This window comes from Ixodes scapularis, unplaced genomic scaffold (assembly GCF_016920785.2).
Source record: "Ixodes scapularis isolate PalLabHiFi unplaced genomic scaffold, ASM1692078v2 PGA_scaffold0__279_contigs__length_252992795, whole genome shotgun sequence".
In the NCBI taxonomy this organism is placed as follows: domain Eukaryota; kingdom Metazoa; phylum Arthropoda; class Arachnida; order Ixodida; family Ixodidae; genus Ixodes; species Ixodes scapularis.
The window spans coordinates 179103716-179125862 of NW_024609835.1; the positions used below are offsets into that span (position 1 = coordinate 179103716).

Sequence of the window (22147 nt, forward strand, 5' to 3'; positions counted from 1 at the left end):
ATGAAAGAACACATACAAGATGACGAATGCCATGATGTCACACTTTGATGCTGCGAATCAACCAACCAGAGCCGATGATGCTGTGCACCAACTGCTCTGACCGATTGATGCGCTGGCTGGTTGACCGCCGGCATTGTCTAAATTTCCAGAGGATGTCATCGATGTAAGAGTCCTGAGAAAACTTTGCGAAATAGTAAGAGTGCCGATTGCTGCTACTGTGATAAAACAAAACCAGGGTCTCATACTCCTGGTAAGATCACCTGATTACCATGTCTGCCAGATGCCTTTGTTCCGTGACTGCAGAGTACCGTGGTACATGAGCTGCTTGCGTCAACCTTAACCGCCTCTTCACCGCATCGCACCAGAGTGTTAAGTGCAGCGACTGACCTGGCGGAGTGCTTGGTTTAGCGCAATAGGCACGCAAATTATGCTTAGGATTATTACAGGTTGACCTTCTTTGTCCTAATTGTAAAGTAATCTCTAAGGAAAAATAAAAAAACTGAACAGAGAAAGAGAGAAAAGAAAACACTTGTCTATAAATAATTACGGTAGTCTCAATAGTTCCCGTGCAGCTGTCGATCGAAAAAGCAGCAAACTTTGACAGAACTCTGGTTTGTACGCCACTAAAGAGCAGTGTCACCTTCGAAGCATGAGTGAAGGCTTTTATAATATTTTTGGGTGGTTGTTTTCGCAGTTTATGATATTGGAATCTTGAGCTTGGTAGGTTCATTAAATTTACAAAACATATTTTTATTGGTAGATGTGTTAGCGGATATGCTGGTTCTTTCTGGCATTTTACAGAAATTATATTTACAGGCTAAACAAACTACTGAGTGTAAAATGGAGAGGGGAGAGAAGGATTTATCCCAGGGAAGTGTTGCGCTATGATTCACTTTTCAAACGTTTTTTAATACCAATTGTAAAGGAAACCTACTCTGACAAGAGCCCAGTGATGTGATTGCTGCGCCAATTGCGCCAAACTGTGCCAAGGGGCTAACCCTGCTACATCCTGTTACATTTTGCCAAAATATGGGTAATTTGGCCAAGCCTGTGTCAAAGGACCAATTTAGGTCGCCTTTCAAAACCGAAACTAAACTGAGTACTGTAATTGAGCAGGCGTGTGTTATGTGGTGCAAGCGGCCGCCTGACACAGAGTACCGTGCGTCAGTTGTCCACCCGGTCGTGCATGGTTTTCCCGGCGTCTCACGTTTCACGCTGTCGTCTTGTGGGTCTCGTTTCTCGTCTCTTTTTTTTTTCTTTTTTTTTTATATTTTCAGAAATAGACGCGAATGTGTGCAGACGCTCCGATGCTAGCGTGCCGGATACCAGCCATGCCGTCATGCTGTGAAACGAAACCACGTTTTTCGCGGCAGGAGTTACTTTGTGAGCTGAAGCAGTGGCCGTGGGAAAACTATATTTGGTCACTGCCTTTCAGTCACCGTGGTCGCACAACGTCGAATGTTGTTGTCCCCACATCACTGCAGACATGGTACTTTCTAATATGAAACTGAGTACTGCCGCATGTTCATCAACATTCCTGTTCTTGTTGAAATCATACGTTAGTACAAAAATCCATCTTTAATTCAAAGACTGCGCTGTCAAAGTATTGACAATCTAGATTCCTATCAGTGGGCCTTCTTTCGAGAGGGACCTCAGTACGTGAAAAATCTGCCGTGAAAGAAAGTCGGTGAAGAAAAGTGAGCTAAAGCAAAGAAGGCAATGTCTGCACGCTGAACCCGCACAGTGTGCTTGTTTGTCTCGGGTTCAGTCATTGCACAAAGCGCTCCAAAAACGTTTTGAGGCTGGCTCGCAATGTCTTGCATCAATGCACTCAGATTCTTTATTTTTTGTGTTTAGCTTGTACCTTGTTTGCCGGCCTGGCAAGAACGCGCCACTGGACTGTTTTTGTCGTGTGCTCGAAAGTTACATTTTGTGTACAATTTTGGAGATAAGTTAGCGACGGAGCTGAGGGGCATGGTTTTGGTTTCGATCGGACAGCCATTGTCTGCGCTCGGGCGACGAAGCATGCCCAACAGCAAGCCTGCCGAAGTTGGCCTCACGTGCATGCGAACATAATTGCGTGACTGAGGCACCAGCTGGGACGCTTGCAATTCATTGTTTTACATTTGCTTACTTGTGACAAAAATCTGGCACGTCGGGAACCAGTAAAACGGTGGCAAGCGGTTTTCGAAATTGCTTGGCAATGCCTACAGCACTGTACACTTGTAGGGTGTCTGAGCAGTAAAAACAGAAGCACCGAGTTCTTTCACAACACATCACACCAGAACACAACACAACACAAAGTGCCCTTCGTTTGTACCGCACTTAAAACAAATATTTTTATTTTCCTAAGAATATTTGCCCCAAAATCCACTTTTGCTGCTCCGAAACACTGTCTTGGCTGCTCGAAAAGCCGCTTTTGCTGCTCCAAAACGCTGTTCTGGTTGCTCCAAAGGCCACATTTTCTGCTCCAAAACACTGTTTTGGTTGCTCCGAAACGTGCGCCAAAATGGCTTAGGCCAATCACATCACTGAGAGCCTTATTTAAGAAGGCTGCATTCTTTTTAAGCCCTATCTGTTCTTATGACAGATGGTAATAAGTAATATGCCTGAGTGCCAAAGAAGAACCCTTGGTCACTATCATAAATGAACTCATTAAAGATGCAATCAATTTTCTATTCTCAAATGATGTGCTAACAGACGTTGCCATCTGCTCCAAAGGGTCAGTGGCTGCTCCAAACAAATATTTTGCCTGCTACAGAACCCGCTACAAAAGGTCAAATGCTGCTTCCATTACCACATTGCCTTAAGGTTAAAAGTGCAGGTTCATCGATACCTCACTTTCTCATCTGTACCTAGATGTGACAAGACTGTGGAAATGGTTGGTTCCTGCTGCACCCTCGTTGCTGAAAAGGTCCTGTCCTCAAGAGCAGATCTCATTAATCCCCAAGTTGCCTTGCTCTTGTATGGTAAGCTCATGATTACGCAGTTAGTATTGGAGACTCCAGCGAAATTGACGCTGTGTAACGGCAGTGCCGAGAAACTCTGAGAGAAGGTAGTTTCGCTGCTTGGTTTTCATAAGCAACATACTAGTTTCACGTTCTTGTTTATTAAGATCAGCTAAAAAAATTTCGGTTCAGTGATGTCGCAGCAAGAAAATGGATAAACAAGCAGATGAGAACATTTTACTGGTGTGAAATTTACTTAGTTCTCTTTATGAAAAACAATGCTGCAACACAAAACACGTTTCCGTGCGAAACTTGTAGTGAAATCCACCGACTGGAGTAAATTGATTAAAAGATGATCACCACAAGTCGCCCTACCAAAAAAAAATAAATGAGTGCATAAACACTGGTTACTTTTTTATTTGTTAGACAAAAAGATTATTGAAACTATGCGCATTTAAAACATCAGCGAATTCAGATGTCATCACACACACCTTGTCAAATGTGATCACAATGGCATGTTCGTGGGCATCGGAGCCCATTTTCATGCCTGCCAAAAACTAATTTACGTGGCGACCTAATTTTTGCTAATCACCTGCCACTCACAAAAAAAAAAAAAAAAAATGGTCACGGTAAAAAGTCGGGCACAATGTCAATATTGCACAAACAATATTCTGACTCCCCGCTTCTTTCAGAAGTTTTTTTGAATTCACACGAACGAACATTCATAGGAGCACACATGATTGTGTGTAGGCCCCCCTCCAATAATTTCAAAATATAAAAAGCATCAGTTAGAATACACGGCTACCTGAACAACGCTATTGCGTGCCTTTGGCGACATTTTTTGCTGAGGTGTAGGACCGTATTACACCTTCTCGTTTCTGAGAGGTTTTGGGATAATCACTACAGTCACGCTTTCTTTTGATAGCACGAAAGAACTTTTCCTGACTTGTATTTCTGCGGATCTGGTAGAGCCAGGGCATGGCGGCTCAATTGCCACCGGCCGCAACGCCTTGATCCTCTGAGAGGAATCGTTGAGATGGAGCTTCACTTTTTTGGGGGGCTTGTGGAGGCAGTCACAAGCTGTTTGTACCTTAAAATTACTTGCACTTGGCTGCAAAAGTTTACCAAACTATCGTGGTCTGTCACTGTTTTCTTCAAACGTGAACCTGAGGACGATGTTTGTTGTGCATTGAACGAAGGCAAGGGGAACCCTTATCAGTACTCTAACAACCTTTGAGAGGATGATACTTAGTTTTTGACAAGAGTCTGTCACCCCACATAGACACTTGTGGATTTTTCATATCTTCCACCTTGCAAAATTTGGTACCCTTAGAATAGACCAAAAGTCTAGGTGGAGCATGGGGGATTCTGACATTTTCCACACTGTTCTTGGGTGTTCTGATTCCAGGCACAATTCTCCTGGACACTGTGTGCCTCTCTGAGGCTGCTAGGAAGACCACCGCCAAGGACAGGGACGTGGTGGCCAGACTGCAGGCCCTCTTGCCTGAGCTGACAATGGACGAGGTTTTTAAGTCCCTCAACAAGGCCAAGACAAACGTTGCAGGTGATCTGGAATGGCACCGTCATTGACGGCTACCCGACTTTCACATTTCCATCTCTACTTAACACGATTGGGAGAGCTATGATCGGTGCAAAAACAAAAACATTCTTTCGTCGTGTCCCTTTTCCTACATACACTAATTAAGGCAACTTTTTCAAACCTTTAACTTCTACCTGACCATGAGAAATGTGCTAATTTAGTTCAACTTTTTGTTACTTTTTTTTTTCTGAGGAAACTATTAGGTTTACACTATGATGCCATAGACATAAATGAAGCTAAATAATGGGCTTTTGAATGATGAAAACGTTAAAGCAGAGACTTGGATTCTAATGCAAAATTTGATCAGTCAAACACTTCTTTTCTTCTTCTAAAACTTGGTTCTAAGTAGGTAAATAAATCATAAATCTCAACAAAAAAAAAAGCTACCAAAAATTAAGTTAACTTCAAATGACTGACATGCCATAGTTTCTTAGTGGGGTGAATTACAGGTCATCAAGACTGAAATAGGATTAACTGGCTTCATCATCCCGCCCACGCTGCTATCTGAATCCGATAAATGGGTGGAGGATTTGTAAGAATCGCCACTTTGCGAGCGCTTGCCAAACGCGCACCCAAGGCGACGGGGAAAGAGCAACAAGGGAACCAAAACTGTAGTCTTCAATCTACTTGCGAGAACACACAGCGAATGTGAGAACTCTGCGAGATTTTTTAAATGGTTCTTTGCACCGACAAGTACAATTGATTGGCGCTTTATGGGTGTGGTCGGGAAAGAGTTAGTAAGAAGTTTGACAAAAGCTTGACTGAAGTTCTGCGGATAAGTACATCTGGCACACATTATAGAAATGATTGTAAACACGAAGTGGAAAAAAACAATAAAAAAACACCGTCATCCCTAAAAGTTATTTTAGACTTTATGCTGGATAAATCAGCCAATTGGGATGTAACCACGCAAATTCTCAACTGTAAACATGATAGCATGCTAACAAGCTTGCAAGCCCGTTCTCACGCTTGCCCAGGACTACTAAGCTTCTTACGCAATAATGTTTTGCCAATTGCCAACCATTCGCAAGCAATTGGTTGCACAGGAGAAGATTGGGCAGTCAACACCACAGAAACAATACTGAAACCCTTTGTTTATTTAAGCATCACTACAAATGTGCGAAAACATGCATTTAAAGAATTGCCTATGATTGTATGGAAGTTTCTATCAGCAATGCCCTTGAAATTGAATAAGCCACGAGTAGGAACACATGTCTACTTGAAGAACTTGCTTTAATGCCTTCACTGATACTTCTTGCCAAAGTGTCATCTGATCACATTGCTTCCTGATGCTTGTGCCTTGTGTGTGGCAAGAAGCAAGACGTACCTAGGTAGGTATCCTTGCCCCTACATATATGAAGTTGGAGATATGCAGAATGCTTTTCCTGCTAAATTTAGGGGACAATGCTCACATGACATCGTCGATGTGCCACTGGTCGTGTTTGTCATGCAATGTCCCAATGTCACATTCAGGTGTGAAGTGGCATCACGGTGTGATTACGTGACCTATGGAGTGATTACATGACCACTGAACGTCACGCAGACCCCCCTTTCCCCCCTCCCCCTTGATATTAGGGTGATACTTTTTTGTGGCAGCACGAGTACATAATAGCTGTAGCAACACTAATCAAAATCGCTCCACTGACACAGGGGTGGAGCTTTGGACTACAGAAGTCTGCGGTTCAATTCCTGATGAAGAACAAAGTGTTTTTTGTAAAGGACCTGGCCCTGCTATTATGCTTTTTTTAACAACATAAGACATTGGCCCGTAAAAGTATTCTGCTTCATTTCATTTATTTATTCAACCCTTAAAGGCCCAATGGGCATTACATAAGGGGAGGGGGGCAAGGAATATAAAATATAAAATACAGAACACTGCACAAAGCGAAAAAAAAAAAAAAAAAATCAAATGCACATTTGTACATGCTATAAAAATAGCAGAGAAAATCCACACAGAAAAAAATGATAAAAAATCACCAACATATCGTCTATGCAAGCACTCGCTAAACAAAATAAAAGAATAATAACAAACTTTTTCGTGTGCAAGGTGTATGGAGGTCGTAGTATAATACTGTGCGGAGTGAGACATGTATTCTGAAGATAACACTGAATATATAGTAGTGGAACTTTTGTCATGTGTGGTAAAACTAATGGGATCTTTGCCCCAAGTGTCTGCTTTGTGTCACCCTTTTTGGGGTTCCTCGTTTGTGCGGTCGTCTCGGTCCTCTTGCTGTACCACTTCTAATCAAAGCTGGAATAGTGCAACTCAATAAAAACAAAACATTTTAGTTCGATAAAGAAAAAAAGGTATTAGCAAAGGATCAGATTTCATCTTGGAACGCAAGAATTGCACAGAGAACTGATAAATTAACTCTGCATTGAATGTCGCAGCTCGGACGCAAGTCTAGAACACCAATTCTGTTGCATGCTCTTTCAGGATTAACATTGGACGAGCTGCTCCGGAAGGATCTCAAGACAGTTTGCACGCCTACTAAGCGCATTGCCATATCTTCCGTGCCTGGCGAGATAAAGGTAATCCCTTCCTCTCAAACTGATCTAAGATATAATATTAGATGGTTCTCTACTTCTCTTTGATCTTTGTTGCATATGCAAATTCTGGGTGAGGTGTGCTTGTGAAAAGTAAACAAAATTGGGGTAATTCCTGAGTTTGGGACAACAGGTTCATTCGTGTATACCCTCTGCGGCTGAGTGTTTTTGTTTTTGCGGCGTCGGCCGTTACGAGCAGGGTTTCGCATCAGATTCCGGGCATGTCTCGTGTAGGGCTGTCGTGCAATGTCAAAGTGTCGCACGACGTCACTGAAACCGTAGGAGGTAAAATTTTTCTGCTAAATAGGGTGGAAATATTTCTCCGCTAAATTCAGTAGGAGGGAAAATGCCCGGTGTGCTGTGTGATTCTGTGTAGTCTGTGTGCAGGGGAGCATGCAGTTCACTTGCAGGACACAGCAAGGAACTGGCAATGTTTTTGTTTTATATAACGGTACTTTCAATCCTTGTGCAGTTGACTCCCGATAATTTGAAGCTCACAAGGACAGCGAAATGCTCCGAAATAAAGGCATACTAACACCTCTCAAAATTAAAAAAAAGTTTTGCTGGGCGGTTTAACATGGTGTTGCGAGACTACTCAATAAATATTTTGCTACAGCGTCACATACATTTTTAATAAAGTAAAAAAACACAACTGCTCGAAACTGAAACCGAAACTGAACTGGGGAGGAAGAAGAAATATAGAGGAGAGCGTTGCCGGAAGTCACGTGGCTGTGCAACCATTTTTTTAATGCGAAAGCATTAACAATCCCATAGAGCGGAACCGGTGGCGTCTGTAACTGCAAAGAAATGCGGAAGAAATGCTCATTCTACCATTGGCTGAGCAAAACGGCTCTTAGATAGCCACTGGTGGCCACTTCACGAGAGCGCGCGCTTGGCCGCCGCTCTCGTGTCAGGCGTTGCCGGAGGAGGGGGGGCTGTGGTTGCTTCACAAGAGTGTGCGCTGAGCAACCTCGGCAGTAGCGAAACGTCATCGTCTACAGCAGTACATCACAGACAAACTAAGGGAGTGGAAGAACGACATTCATGCTTTCGCATTCACAACTTCTAAAAAGTGCTTAGGTGTCCTCCGAATTTTTTTCTTTTCAGTTAACGTATTTGCAGTTTGCAAATGGGTATCGTATTTTCTCTCTATTTTTAGTATTGAGTGTGTGCCTTCGATGACTCACGACTTTGATTATCTTTGGTGGTTGTGTCTAAACCAGGGGTGGCCAAACCGCGGCTCGCGAGCCGCATGCGGCTCTTTGCTGGTAACGGTGCGGCTCGTGGATCCCTCGTAAGAAGACCCCCCCCTCTCCCTTTCCGCGTTTCCCCAGGAAAGAAGGAAAGTATTTCATAATAAAGAACAGCTTGCAATTTGGCGGCCTTGTGCCCCCATACGTACAGTCGAACCGCTTTTCACTCGTATGTTTCCACAAATCCTGTTTCTTTTATTGTTCGAGAGAGTTTGCCGGACGATAGGGGGAAAGACATCAAGGACCGGGACTGTCAAAACATGCATGCACTTTGGCTTGGGGCCGAAGAAATGTTTTCTCACGGCCTTTGTCACTCGCCAGTGACACTTGTCCCCTTTAGGTAACGATTGTTCCCTCCCTATCGTTTCTTGTTGAAGGTCGCTGAAGCCCGGGTTGACCTGATTCATAAATTCCACTAGTCAGAGACGTTATGTTAAAGTTCACAAAGGACCAGGAACATTCTCATTGTTCTTCTTACCTGCTTGCAGTTGTGATCCGCGAGCTGCTCTTTTATGCTTTCGGGGGGGGGGGGGGGGGGGGGCGGCATAATTAGGCAGCGAGGCAACGGTTTTTGCTTTGACCCCCCCCCCCCCCCCCCCCCTTTTCGGCGGCTCTTAAAAGTTTCGTTGTTTCCTATGCGGCTCTTAGCTTGGGTCACCCTGGCCACCCCTGGTCTAAACCATAGAAAACGCGTCACATGACCAGTTCTCGATCGGTGGTTTTCGGGTGGAAAGAAAACAAATTTCAAGCTGCAAAATTGTGTTGCTGGTAGTTGGGCACTCATGTGTCATGTACAAATAAAAACCTTGCGGAGCATAAATATCCTGCCAGTGTCCTTTTAAGCATACATTGAATTTAAAAAAAAACACATACGCAAATAGTTTGCTTTTTATTCAGTACTCACCGGGAGAAGTTGATTTATGCTTGCCTCTGCAAACGGAGACTCGCGAAATTCCCCTAATGAAGTCGTGCAGTGTTAACTACGCTCTGCAAATTGTAAACCTTTCTCAGGGAACGGGAGACTTCGGCAGTTTCTACATCAAAGAACTTGCAGAATCGTACTCCGTGGTGCCACAAGCAGGTTCCGCGTCGATGGCACTCGGCCACTAGGCACGGAAAGCAATGTGACCGCTCCTAGGCCTAACCACTTGCACAATTGAATGGTCTAAAAGCGGGCTATTGATCACAGCATGTTTGTTGACATCAGTACACTTGATGGTTCAAACATCTCATAGGGCTGGCTTCCCTAACTTCTGTGGGAACAATGTCATGATGCGTGCACCGGCAGTCATGCTGGCTTGTCATTGCTTGGCTGATGGATAGGCTTGACTGCCGAATAGAAAAATTCATGTTGTACATGTATATTTAAAAAAACTTTTATTTTTTCCGACGAACATTTATTTTGTTACATTTTGTTACGCTCACACTTTGGAGATAATCGCAATAAAATGGAGGATGGGTGCTTTCCCTGTCATCAATGTTACATATCAATGTACTGTGCGTATTTTCTCAGATCTCACAAATTTGGTAATGGGCGCTTAATGTTGAATGGGGCGGATGTGCGGTATCCTACGTTAGGTAGAAAAAAAAATTTTTTTTTTCCCCAGGATTAGTGTTTTATGTTTGGTTGGTGCAACTGTGAGGCTCTTTTCACACTCCCTGTGTTGCCTAACTTCTCGAGCATGTAAAAAGATTTTTAGAATTAACCAGTTCCAGAGTTAAACTTTGAATTACTGCACGATTTCTTCCATAGGCTTGTGCGTATAATTGCCGGGATTGCAACCCCGCTTCAAACTAACTGAAAATTGTCGACTGTATGATGATTTTATTAGATCTCAAGGTATAATAAGTAATTGTAATGATAGTAGATGTAGTACTGCATTCATACTATTTAGGCATGCATTTTCTCTAGCTCATAGTAGCAATACGAAAATTATCCTTGCTGAAATTGGCGTACAGGAGGCCCAAACCGTCTGGTTTCTCGACTTTTCAAGGGCAAGCGACAGGAGTGTCCTCGATTTGCTTGAGATACGTTACGACATATTCACCCACACTAGTTCTCTTCCCAGCACTGACATAGAGGTTGGAATATGTTTGAGGGATATACTTAGGAATGTTTGCCCAACTTTGTCCCTTAGGTAAAAAAGCGTTGTAACAAGCACAATCCTTGGATTAGTCGAGATATAATTAATTTAAAGCGAAACATCTCACAAACAAGAAGTTCAAGTGCTTAAATCAGTCGACTTACTCTGGAGCAGCTTAAAGTGGGCCTTCAGACTCTGGTGCACGAAGCGAAGTTCCTGTACTACACCTACACCCTTCACAATTTTTTTAAATCCAATCCGTTGAAATTTTAGAGACACTTATCACTTAAAGGTCCCCAGATTAGCATGCTTAAAGTAGAAAACAATATTATCTCAGACTGTCAGACAATGGCATTGTGCTTCAGTCGCTATTTTGGTTCTGTTTATACAAAGGATGATGGTGATTGTCCTGTTGCTCCGCTGGTTGACGATTTCACCGTTCTCGACATCAAGTTTTCCATTTAGGGCATTTTTTTTTTTTAAAGCGAAAGCCTTCCTTGCCTTATTGAGCAAAAAAGCGGTGTATATGGCCATAAAAGTACAATTGAGCATGCGCCGCTCAATCGTATGCTCAAGGACGATGCTGTCCTTTGCGTCGTTCTTGAAGTCATCCTATATGGCATTTCGGCATTTTGGGGGGGGGGGTACGGGGTTTCGAGCCCCCCCCTTCATATAGCGGTGGCTCACGCCACCGCCATGTAAAGACATAAAGTGACTTTTGTGCAATGGATCAATTAAAGGGATTGTCTGATAAAATTTTGTGTTTGAAAAAACAATTGAATATTATTGTTATTGTCTCGAGACGCATCGTACATGCAATACCTGAATTTTATATGCCCCACTGCATGAGTAATTGAATTTATACTGCTCCAATTGCACTCTAGCGTAAACGCTGCTTTCGGTGGCAACATTGGAGCTCTGACGTCACGCAACACAAAGCGAGCATTTCTGTGTCATCGTTTACCTGCAAGTGAACGCCTCAGCGTGCTTCGTTTTTGTCTAGTGCTCAACTTGTTTCGTGGTTGGGTGAGATTTTTGTTGCGCGATTGGGTGCCACAACTACCGGGCAGCACATGCGAGCCAAGGCATGACGTTCCACACTTTTCCACGAGACATGCAGTGATGAGCAAAATGGATCGTCGCTGTGCATAGAGACTCGGTTCCCGTCAAGATCGAGATCCCGCTTATGCAGCAATCATCTCACAAAAGAGAGCTACGAGCTGAGCTCTAAGCGGACAGAGGGCTCGTAAGCTGAAGTTCGATGCTGTGCCAACGATATTAAACTACGTTCATCCACTCCTTGCCCAAATCGGATCAATCAATTTGATTATGCAGCGAAACCGAAACCAACAGCTCGACCACCTGGAAATGATACCAGAAGTTGTATTTGGCACGCGTGCATCCAAATTCTGTTTAAAGGGAAGCTACGGAGCTTCTTGGAAAAAATGAGTTAGAAGTGAATCCTAGTGTATTTTTACCCCGTGAACCCGAATACCCAAACCATTTGCTGCGTAAGTATTGTTAAACGCGAGAAAAACGCGAAAGACAGTCGCTGTCCGTGACGTCATCGACGGCTCTTTTGGCTGCCCAAGGCTAGGGGGGCGGGGCTTCAGCCCTGTTTTGAAATTGCTCTTGTGGCTCTCCGGCGCGTCGCATTGAAATATAATTTTGATATCTGTTATTCTAAAGGCCAAATGAACGCAATTTAAGCGTTTTTTCTCAAATGTAGAAGTGCCCCATCTTTCCTTTAACCCGCATGTGAGAATAGAGCGTGGCTACGATTCACCAAGCTCATCCAAGTCAAGTGACATTCATTTGAACGATTCGCCATTTGCCTTCGAACTGCGCCTCCGAAGGAACGACCCGCAGCCTCATCACCGATCCAGTGGATCCGCCAAAATGTGCACCCAGATGCCGCTTCGTGTACCTAGTTGCCGTTTCAGAGGCGGAATCTTGCAAGCGCTCCAATCAAACTAGGAGCGCTTGCAATTGCAAGCGCTCCTAGTTTGATCGGTGGCCTTCGCAGTTGTGTTTGCGCTAAACGGCATACGTTTGCTCGAAGCTTATGGCTGTTTTTGAGTAATATCCTGCTAAAAGGCGTGACTTTTTTTGCAAATGCTTGGGAACTGCATTAAAACAACCGTAAATCACTACGGTACAGCCTAGGAGGCTGTATAATTAGAATCAAAATACAAGACGTCCGTCGGCGAACGCTTGTTATACCGACCATCCGACAAACTTTTGCGTTTTGTGACGTCACGCAGCAGCTACGGATGTCAGTCATTGACACTGGCAAAACTCGGGGTGCAGTTTCATACATACGCTCATGAAAGTTTTAATTAATAGCTGGAGATTATATATCAAAAGAAAAATGACGTTTGTCTACGTGAAGGCTCCCTCGGCGTAACGAGCGCAAAAGCTTTAGTACTTCCGGTTTGGACCGGACAATCCTTTTAAGTTTAACGCCACTTTATTTCAACCTTCTCATTAAACTTGACACAGTCTAGCATTGTACCAAGCTTCTACGAGTGTGATTAAAAAATTATCTGCTCATGGCTCTAAAATTTATTTCATTCAAAACTTCTTGAAACTGAAGTTTGTTGTGTATTACCACATAGGCAGAGCCTTGGTTGATTTGGAAATTTTTTGACACGTCATACACTGTTGCTCACCTATCTGACAGAGCCAAGGGGTGTCCAAACAGGATACTTAAGAAATCGCGAGGCGACACAACTCTGTCGAACGTCATGCGCGGTCTGCTTTCGTCCATTTATTTCTTACCGGGGGAATGGTTCCCTCCGTCAAGGTTTGCTTGTGTCCTTCACGGGGTCTTGAGCATGCTCATAATGTGGGTCCGGACAGCCACTCACACACACTTTGCTGTTGGTCAATCGCTCAAGGCCTCAGCTGCTCTTTAGCTCCCGAAAACGAGAAAGGGAAGGATATGAGGGCATGACAGAACAGATGGATAGGCAGCAGGCACACCATTGGCAGGTGGCGTGTGACGTCGAGTCTAACGAGCAGCGAGGTCACCGAAAAGCGGAGGAGGCGAGGAGGAAAGTCGTGATGTTTGCCTGGTGAATGTCCACACAGAAGACGGACTGCCGGATTTCAGCTTTTACCTCATATGATGGAGTCGTGTCGCCTTAAGAATTGTGAAGTGTCCTGTTTGGACAGCCCTTTACGTGCACGCTCAGTGTTGTCCTCAGTTGTGGACGCGGATGGGAGTTCGACATCTTCTTCATGGCTTTCCCTTGTGCGTCCTTTCTTGAATTTCTTTGTCTATTGAAACACACTTCATCACAGTATAACCCTTTCTTCATACTGTGCACAAAGTCCGATAAATGTCGGCCCCAGACTTACCCTCAGTCCAGGAAACATATTGCTGTCCCACTCGTGCAAATCGCAAGTGGGACAGCCATTCTCTTTCGCACCGCAATCATGACTGAACCGACTTAACAGAATCAAACCTGCACAGCAACGACTGGAGAAACAGCGACCTAATACAAAAAAACGTAGATAAGACAGTACGGCCAACGGGAGTTTTTTTTTTAAACCGGAGTGCGTATAATGTTTCAATCACCCTCGTATATGGTGTGTTTTGAGTTCATGACCTTTTTCAAGAATGCAATTCTTGTGTGAATGCAGGTATTGTGAATGAAGCGTGAATGTATTGTGCAGACAGCGGAGTGTGTAGGGGAGTTATTCGTAAAAGTTCCCGTCTCATTTTCAGGACATTTGCCATGAAAACAGTATGGAAACGGAACTGGGCAAGTTCTGCGAGGACCACGGGTACAGTGCCCTGATCATTCTGGCTGTGGCCGTACAAGAGAAGGACAACACTGTGCAGAGGCAGCTTGCAGTCTTCTCGTCTGACATCATGCTCAAGCAGCAGGTATGACGGCCTTTGCTTCCGTATTGGAACACGTTCCGTGGCGAGTAAAATAATACGGCGTGAAACTTCGTCTGCTCCTTGCACACCTTGTGCATTTGTTTACCCACCTAATGCGCCCACATGCTTTTGTTTTTCCCTGACTTTAACCAATGGCTACCTTATCATCCTGTTCTCCAAAGATGCATTTTCATACCTGCCAACTCTTCCAAATTTTTCATAAAATGTACCTATCGTCCTCTTGCACCGACACAAGAGGACGATAGGTACCGTCCACAGCAGCGTCGTGGTTTTTACTATCCGTCTATCCAGTGGCCACGGATTGAAAACCAATCCAAAGCTCAAAGCCTTTGTTCGTGTGTTCGGCGGTGAACGGGTGCACGTTGGTTCGGCGTGCTCAGACGTTGTTGGGCCTCATTGCTTCGGCCAGTTTCGAGGCAAGAAGTACGGCGTCTGTGTTTGTTGCACGTGTAACTGTAGCATTCTCCTGGTCACTGTGGCTTCGCGGCGCAATGCTGAACTCCAAACCTCAAAAGAGGTACTTTCAGGTGTTTTTTAAGTCCTACACGTCGAAATTTCTGTGCCTCGTGCCGCTCAAAAAGCGAGAGAAGTTTGGATTCTGTAGCATGTGCACGTGTGATGTAGGCGTTTCGCATGCTGGCCATGCTGACATTAAGCTGCACATCGCTTCGCGTCACCCCCCCCCCCCCCCCCCCCGGCCGCGGCTGCGGAACTTTTACGAATTTGAAAGTCCACAGGTTGGGCAGGTATTCATTTTGGAACGCTTGCTAATATTATAGATTCTGCTGTGTTATGCCAGCAAAAGACGGTAGAAAAATAGTATAATGGTAGCGTGTAAAATGCTTTCAGATAACGAAAATGCATGAGTGCTTGTTTAACATATACTTTTTAGCACTTGAAAGCGTAGCTGGATGTAGAGCGTAAATATTTTGTTATTAATATCATCCTCTTTGGTACCTACCACTTTTGGCTATGTATTAAAATCAACTTTTGCTATTAAGCCCCGTCTTTCAATGTTAAAAAATTCTGACATTCACACATAATCGACACAGTGACAGTTTATGAAGATGTTGGTGTCTGTTCTACCATGGTCGTTTATGTTCTATATTGTAATACTATCTCTGTAACACATTCAAAGGATCAGACATATAAAGCAGATGCCAGCTTTATTGGTAAACGTTTTATTAGGGAGGTTGAATAACACTCATCCCAAGTAACTCTGAGATTACCGTAAAATACCGGGCAAGCGCCCACTCAAACTTTGAAGATAATTGCAAAAAAATGGGGGATGGGCACTTGTCCGGTCATCAGTTTTACATATAAATGTACTGTGTGTACTTTCTCAGATCTCACAAGTATGGTAATGGGTACTTAATGTGGAATGGGGGTGGATGCACGGTATTCTACGGTATATCTTTTTAAAAATAAAATAAAAACTGAGCCCTAAAAAAATGTTTCCTCAATTAATCATCAATGTCTCAATGAATCTGTCCACGAGTAAGTTTCAATAGGACATTTCTATGGGAGATGTCATCATGTTTTTAAATCAACAAACCATTGTGGTTGTTTTGGGGTACTTTAAATTTATTAATACTATTATTATTGTTATTATTATAGTACATGCATCATGCATGCACAGCACATCCTATGATCCTTAAATCTATCAAAATCATTGACACAATTTCTTTTTCAATAAGTTTGACAGTTAGAAAATCATATATTTACCAAAACAAATGATGTTACGACAAAGAGTGTGCCTGCTTCTAACGAGCTGTTCTAAATTCTGGTCGTGAATCCTCCTTCAGCTCACCTCGATGTTGCTGGCCGTCGGAGACCCCTCGTTGGACCTGCAGGTGTCCCACACATCCACGGACAACTTCATCACCTTCGTCCAGGGAAACAGCCATGCATCACGCAAGGTGGTCCTGCCCGTGGTTCGCAAGTTCCTCACTTCACTCGGCGAGTCCTTTTCCCTTTTCCTTTCACGAGGTAGCCTGTCCCTTTGTGAGATGCCTTGGGGGGACCCCTTCATCCAGCATTGGAGGAAGGCTATTGGATGATTACAATGGCAGAACAATTAACAAAGAACATTAAATGCATACAAACTATCTTTGAGGCCCTGAAACGTAGAATAATCAGCCCTACTCTCTCGACGCACATGGTTTGGTCCATTTAGCTCTGAGGGACAGCTTGCATCAATTAAAGCTTTGTGAACCCCAAGAAGCCCTTCAAGGACCCTAAAGGGTTCACGGATGCCCATTTGATAAACACTGCTCTGAAGAGACACTGAGGTAATTTTCAGTTTAGTCTTATGGCTTCAGCACGTTGCTGAGGTGTCCCTGAGAATATCTACCAAGTTCTAATCGAAATAAAGTGACATATTATTGATTGATTTAAACTGCTCTTTAATCGACAGAGCAGTCATATTGAGGGCACTTCTCTTTTTACCAAGAAGCTTCTCTTTCTTGGTAAGCTCTGACCAGGGTTCTCCACAGGAATTTTTTAGGGGTGGACGTAACCACCACCGTGCGAGCGGCGTTTGGGGCGGGGGGGGGGGGGGGTAGGGTAGGGTAGGGTAATTTGCAATGCGGCATGATCTGGCTTGCCGACAGAATGCACTTTGCATAGGCTCTCTAAACTTAGCGGCCCTGTGAGTGGCGCCATGCAACGGTAATAAAACAAAAACCAAATTGCCCTGGAAAAAAAAAAAAGAAAGTGGGAAGGAAAGGCGGGGAGCGAGCGAAAATGTGAAGATAATGCAAGCCACGGCAAGAGGTCTTCTCCGCTTTCTGCTCTTTGCCACACCGCCTGCGGAGAGAACTGCTGCACAATGCACATTCATTGCGTCATTTTGTGTTTCTCCACGGCCGAACACCCCCCCCTTCCTCACCCTCCCCGCACTGCCGGCGGTGCTTCGCGGCTCCACTCTCCTTGTTTGAAAGAGTTGCGGCAGTCGGCAATGCGATAACACGTGATAACGTGGCAATGTGCAGGCCTGCTGAGTATGACAGTCTGCAGCTATGTTCGCAGGCAAAATCGCATCGTCATCCTGTGGCATAATTGAGCGGTGGGCAGTCAATCGGAGTGGTGGGCAGCAAAGCCACTGCCGCCCACCGTGGGGAGAACCCTGGCTCTGACATAAAACTTGAACCTATCGTCTGCTCAACCTTAGTCGAATGTCCTAAAAGTTACCAACCGTTCCGGGTGGTAGTGACATCACTAGAATGGAAGTGCAGTGTTGTGATTGCTGGGCCAATTGCGCCAAACTGCGCCAAGGGGCGAACCCTGCTACATCCTGCTACATTTTGCCAAAATATGGGTAATCTGCGCCGAGCCTGTGCCAAAGGAGCAATTTTGGTCGCCTTTAAAAACCAAAACTAAACTGAGTACCGTAATTGAGCACACATGAGCTAGGTGATGCAAGCGGCCGTCCGACACAAAGTACCCTGCGTCAATCGTTCATCCGGCCTTGCATGATTTTTCCCACCGTCTCTTGTCTCGCATCTTAAAAAAAAAAGAAATTCAATGATAGACGTGGGCGTGTGCGGACGCTCCGACGCAAACATGCTTGGTGCCAGCCATGCCGTCATGCTGTGAAACGAAACCATGTTTTTTTGTGCGGCGGGGGTTACTTTATGGGCTGAAGCACTCGCTCCTGAAAGCAACAACCGTGGCCAAACTATATTTGGTCCCTGCCTGCCAGCCACCATGGTCGCGCGGCGTCGGGTGTTACCGTCCCCACGTCACTGCAGTTATTGCACTTTCTAAACTGAAACGTAAGGACTGCCGCATGTTCATCAACAATCCTGTTCTTGTTTAATACGCTACTACAAACATTCCTTTAGCTCAAAGACTGCTGTGTCAAAGTATTGATTGCCTAGGTTTCTCTCGGTAGGCTTTCTTTCGAGACGGACCCCGGTACGTGAAAAATCAGCCGCGAAAGATATTGAAGAAAAGTGAGATAAAGCAAAGAAGGCAATGTCCGCATGATGAACCCGCACAGCGTGCTTATTTGTCTCGAGTTCAGTCGTTGCACAAAGCGCTCCAAGAACTTTTTGACCCTGGCTCGCGATGTCTTGCATCGATGCGCTCGGGTTCTTTTTTTTTGGTCCGTGTTTAGCTTGTACTTCGCCTGCTGGCCTTGCAAGCACGTGCCGCTGGAATTTTTTTTTTTTTTTTGTCGTATGTTGGACAGTTACACTTTGCATACAATTTTGGGAATTAGTTGGAGACGGAGCGGAGTGGCATGGTTTCGGTCGAACAGCCATCTCCGCTCGCGCAACAATTTCGCATTGCACGGCAGTAGTTAGGTGTTTCATCAGTTGGAGACTGCTTCCATTTATTATATTACTAGTCAACCTAATTATGTGATAATAAAGAGTTTTAGTAGATCGTGTTTTCCGACCACGCTATTTGTAGCTGGAGCTCGCGCTACCCCTTCGATGCATGCTCCGGAACGCGTGCCTGTAGCAGTAGTGGGCCTTTGAAAACGCTCTACTAATACTCTCTATTTACTACTAAGCTGGTCATTTTCAAATACATTTTAATATGTGCAGTTTGGTGCGATATATTCGTATCATTTATCTGAAACATTGCAAAATGTGTTATGTCATTGGCATTTCAGTTACACGTTGAAAGACTCCCAGGTGGTCTATCTTGACAATAATTGGTTGATTGCGGCGAGCAGTGTGTCCTTCGTTTGTCCACCACTTAAAATTAATATCTTTTTTTTTTCCTAAGAATATTTGCTCCAAAAGCCACTTTCGCTGCTCCGAAGCACTGTTTTAGCTGCTCCAAAAGCCAGTTTTGCTGCTCCAAAACTCTGTTTTGGCTGCTCCAGAAGGTGCTCCAAAACGGCTTAGACCAATCGCATCACTGGAAGTGTATATGTGAAATTTTAGTCTCTTGCCATTGCCCGCGTTCAGTTTGAGCGAAACCTCGCATCCACTGTCTTTTTCTCTGACTCTCATCAACTGAGGTTTTGGTGTTGGTTTTGGTGATTGTCCCTAGTTTCCTTGTGCTTTATTTTGTGAAGCAATATTTATGAATGTAAATATTAAATTAGACAATTTATTGATCCCCTTAGAAGAGAAACTGCCACACAACAAATACAATTGTGAAAACAGTTACCTACATGCTTCTTGAATCACTGTACTACTGCATATACTACGATTTTTGCACCATATACAGGGTGTTTCAGTGAACTTGTGCCAAGACTTAGAAAAGGGTGGTGCACGCTATGCGAGTTGAACCAACACAGTATTGTTCATAGCTTTCTTAAGCAAGTCGAGATATCTTTTACGGTGTGCCAGACTGGCTAAATAATGCAGGTTAATTAGCTAACTTTTTAAATATTAATTTGTGCCCTAACCCTCTAATACAAACATTGAAGAGTGCGTTGAGACACTTCCCATCGTGTAGTCTTCATCGAGGTAGCCTCTGGGTATCAAATTGTTTCGAGCTTTAAAGAAAGCCCGCGAGATCTAGAAATTATCCCACGTGACCAAGGTCCCAAAGTCCCCAATTGCAGCTTGCTTGTGGGTAGTCACGCCAGCCCTTTTAAAACCCCGAGGGCTTTTTTTAAAGCTTGATAGAATTAGACGCTCAAAGGATACCTTGATGGAAACAGCATGACGGAATGTTTCTCAACACACACTACAACTTTTGTATTGGGGATATCTGCACAAATTAATATTTAAAAAGTTATCTTATTAATTTGTGTTATTTAGCGAGTCTGGCACATAGCAAAAAGTATCATGGCTTGCTCTATAGGACTGTGAACAATACTGCATAGGTTCAACTTGTACATATAGCATGCACCAGCTTTTTTTAAAGTCTTGGCACAAGTTAGCTGAAGCATCCTTATACTTCTGACTCCTCAATTAAGTGCCAGCCGCTCTTGTTTGTTATTATATTGAAAATATTCTACAGTTCAGTATACAGCCCAGACAGGAGTGGAGGCAGTTCATGTAGACTCTGTTACTGTCTACATGAACTGCCTAACTTCAAGGGAAAATCGGGTGAAAATATGAAGTGGGCTAACTTTCGGTGTACAATCAAGAAAAGTTTAAAAAATTGCTACTCTTAGGCTGTGTCCCTTCGAAGCTTGTTGGAACGAGAGTACAGCACAAATGAACGCCGGACCAGTAGAAGAGTACCGTAAAAACTCGCGAATAATACAAAATATAATTTGAGGACTGTGAAAAAAAAAATATCCCCTATAATACGAAACAATATCAGGACTACGAAAATATTCCTTATTTGCGTCATAACTGAACCTTAATCACTGTCATCACGTCCGTCAAACTCCTTGTCCGACGCCTCCTCCCAAAGGCAGTAAGTAGCCTTCAGTGCTGTCGAGCGCATTTGAAATCCCGCACTTGAAAGAACGAGCGACGAGCGAGCGCCGATGCAGTGAAATCTTGGCACGGCGCATAAAGCGAGTAACCCAATGTCGGCTCGCCAAAGTTCTCATGCAGCAGCTCGGTGTTTACAGCGAGCTGCCGTTCCCGTTGCCCTTTTACAAAGTTAGGGCAAAGAGCCGTTCACGTTGCTCTTTTACAAAGTCGCTGAGACTTTCCTCGACGTCGGCGAACACGCCATTCTTCGGGCTTCTAAAACTTCTTGTTCCGTTGCACGCAAACAGAGCTTGCTTTTGTCGTCTCCATCCGCGGATGCTGCCCTTATTTACAGCGAATTGTCGTCCGGCTGCCCTGTTGCCGATGCCTTCCGCAACCAAAAGGACTTTTCTTTTGAAGGCGGTCGATTATCGTCTTCGCGCCGACGCCTTTGCCGAGCCTCACTGTTGCCGGATGGTGGCGCCTCGAACATTGTACTTTAATGATGACGATAGCTGTTTTGAGCGCCTTATTGCTTCGAAACCGAAACTATGTCAAACAGTGTTAGATCGCGCCTTATCGAAGCTGAAAATTGTTAGGACCCGCGTATAATACGAGCCGCAAATTTTACATAGGCTAATTTGAAAAAAAAAAAAGACTCATATTATATTTGGGTTTTTACGGTATACACAACACTACTATTACTAGTAGTCGGCTATCTTTCGGTGTTTAAAAGAATATAGCAAATCAATCCAAAAATTGGGATGGGCTATCTTTCGGGGGTGGGGCATCTCTCGTGATTTTACGGTAAAATGTTTTACCAGTGGTTATTGCATCTAAGGATAGTGATGGTCAAAATAGTTGGAGGGTCTTTCCACGCAAGGTTACAGCGAGAAAGTATGAGCATGTTTTAAAGTATAATAATTGTGAATTAAAAAAAAAAAAGCATTAAAGAAAACCTTTTTTCTGATTGCGCAATTCATTCACTAAAAGATGTCTGCTGTTTAGTCAGTCTGATTTTCCGTAATTTAAATTTTGTGCCACTCTTTACAGCATTTCTTTTTGTTTATTTATACATATTTTTAACTTTTTTCTGGTGCTGTTACAAGAGTGCAGAGGTGAAAAAAAAAAATACGAAAAGCAAGACTTTTGCAACAAACAATTTCAATGCAACAAAAAAATTTACATTATCCTCGCAATTAAATATTTGACACTGCCTAAAACAAACTACTCGTCGAAATATCTAGTAAAAGTTAGTGATTACTGCACTGCACAGTCACAAGTTAACACAAGCAACATTGGCACAGAATTACAAATTTTCACATGAAGACACATAAATTCAAATGCTATTGGTATTGCAGAAACACACTTAACTGTTTAACTTAAGTACACTGAGCTAGAGTTGCTTAATATTTTTTACATACATAGTTGAGAAGGGCATGCTTTGAACAAAGCTAGACTCTT

General features: G+C 43.8%; 1 protein-coding gene across 4 annotated transcripts in view; it reads left to right on the forward strand.

The window, feature by feature from the left end:
* LOC8031132 overlaps positions 1-22147 on the forward strand; it is a 77473-nt gene that overhangs the window by 19415 nt on the left and 35911 nt on the right. For all 4 annotated transcript variants that reach the window (XM_029980633.4, XM_029980634.4, XM_029980635.4 and 1 more), the window contains exons 5-9: positions 2860-2969; positions 4357-4512; positions 6986-7080; positions 14166-14327; positions 16151-16304. In XM_029980633.4, coding sequence (XP_029836493.2) covers positions 2860-2969; positions 4357-4512; positions 6986-7080; positions 14166-14327; positions 16151-16304 — 677 coding nt within the window. The remainder of the gene's footprint in view (positions 1-2859; positions 2970-4356; positions 4513-6985; positions 7081-14165; positions 14328-16150; positions 16305-22147) is intronic.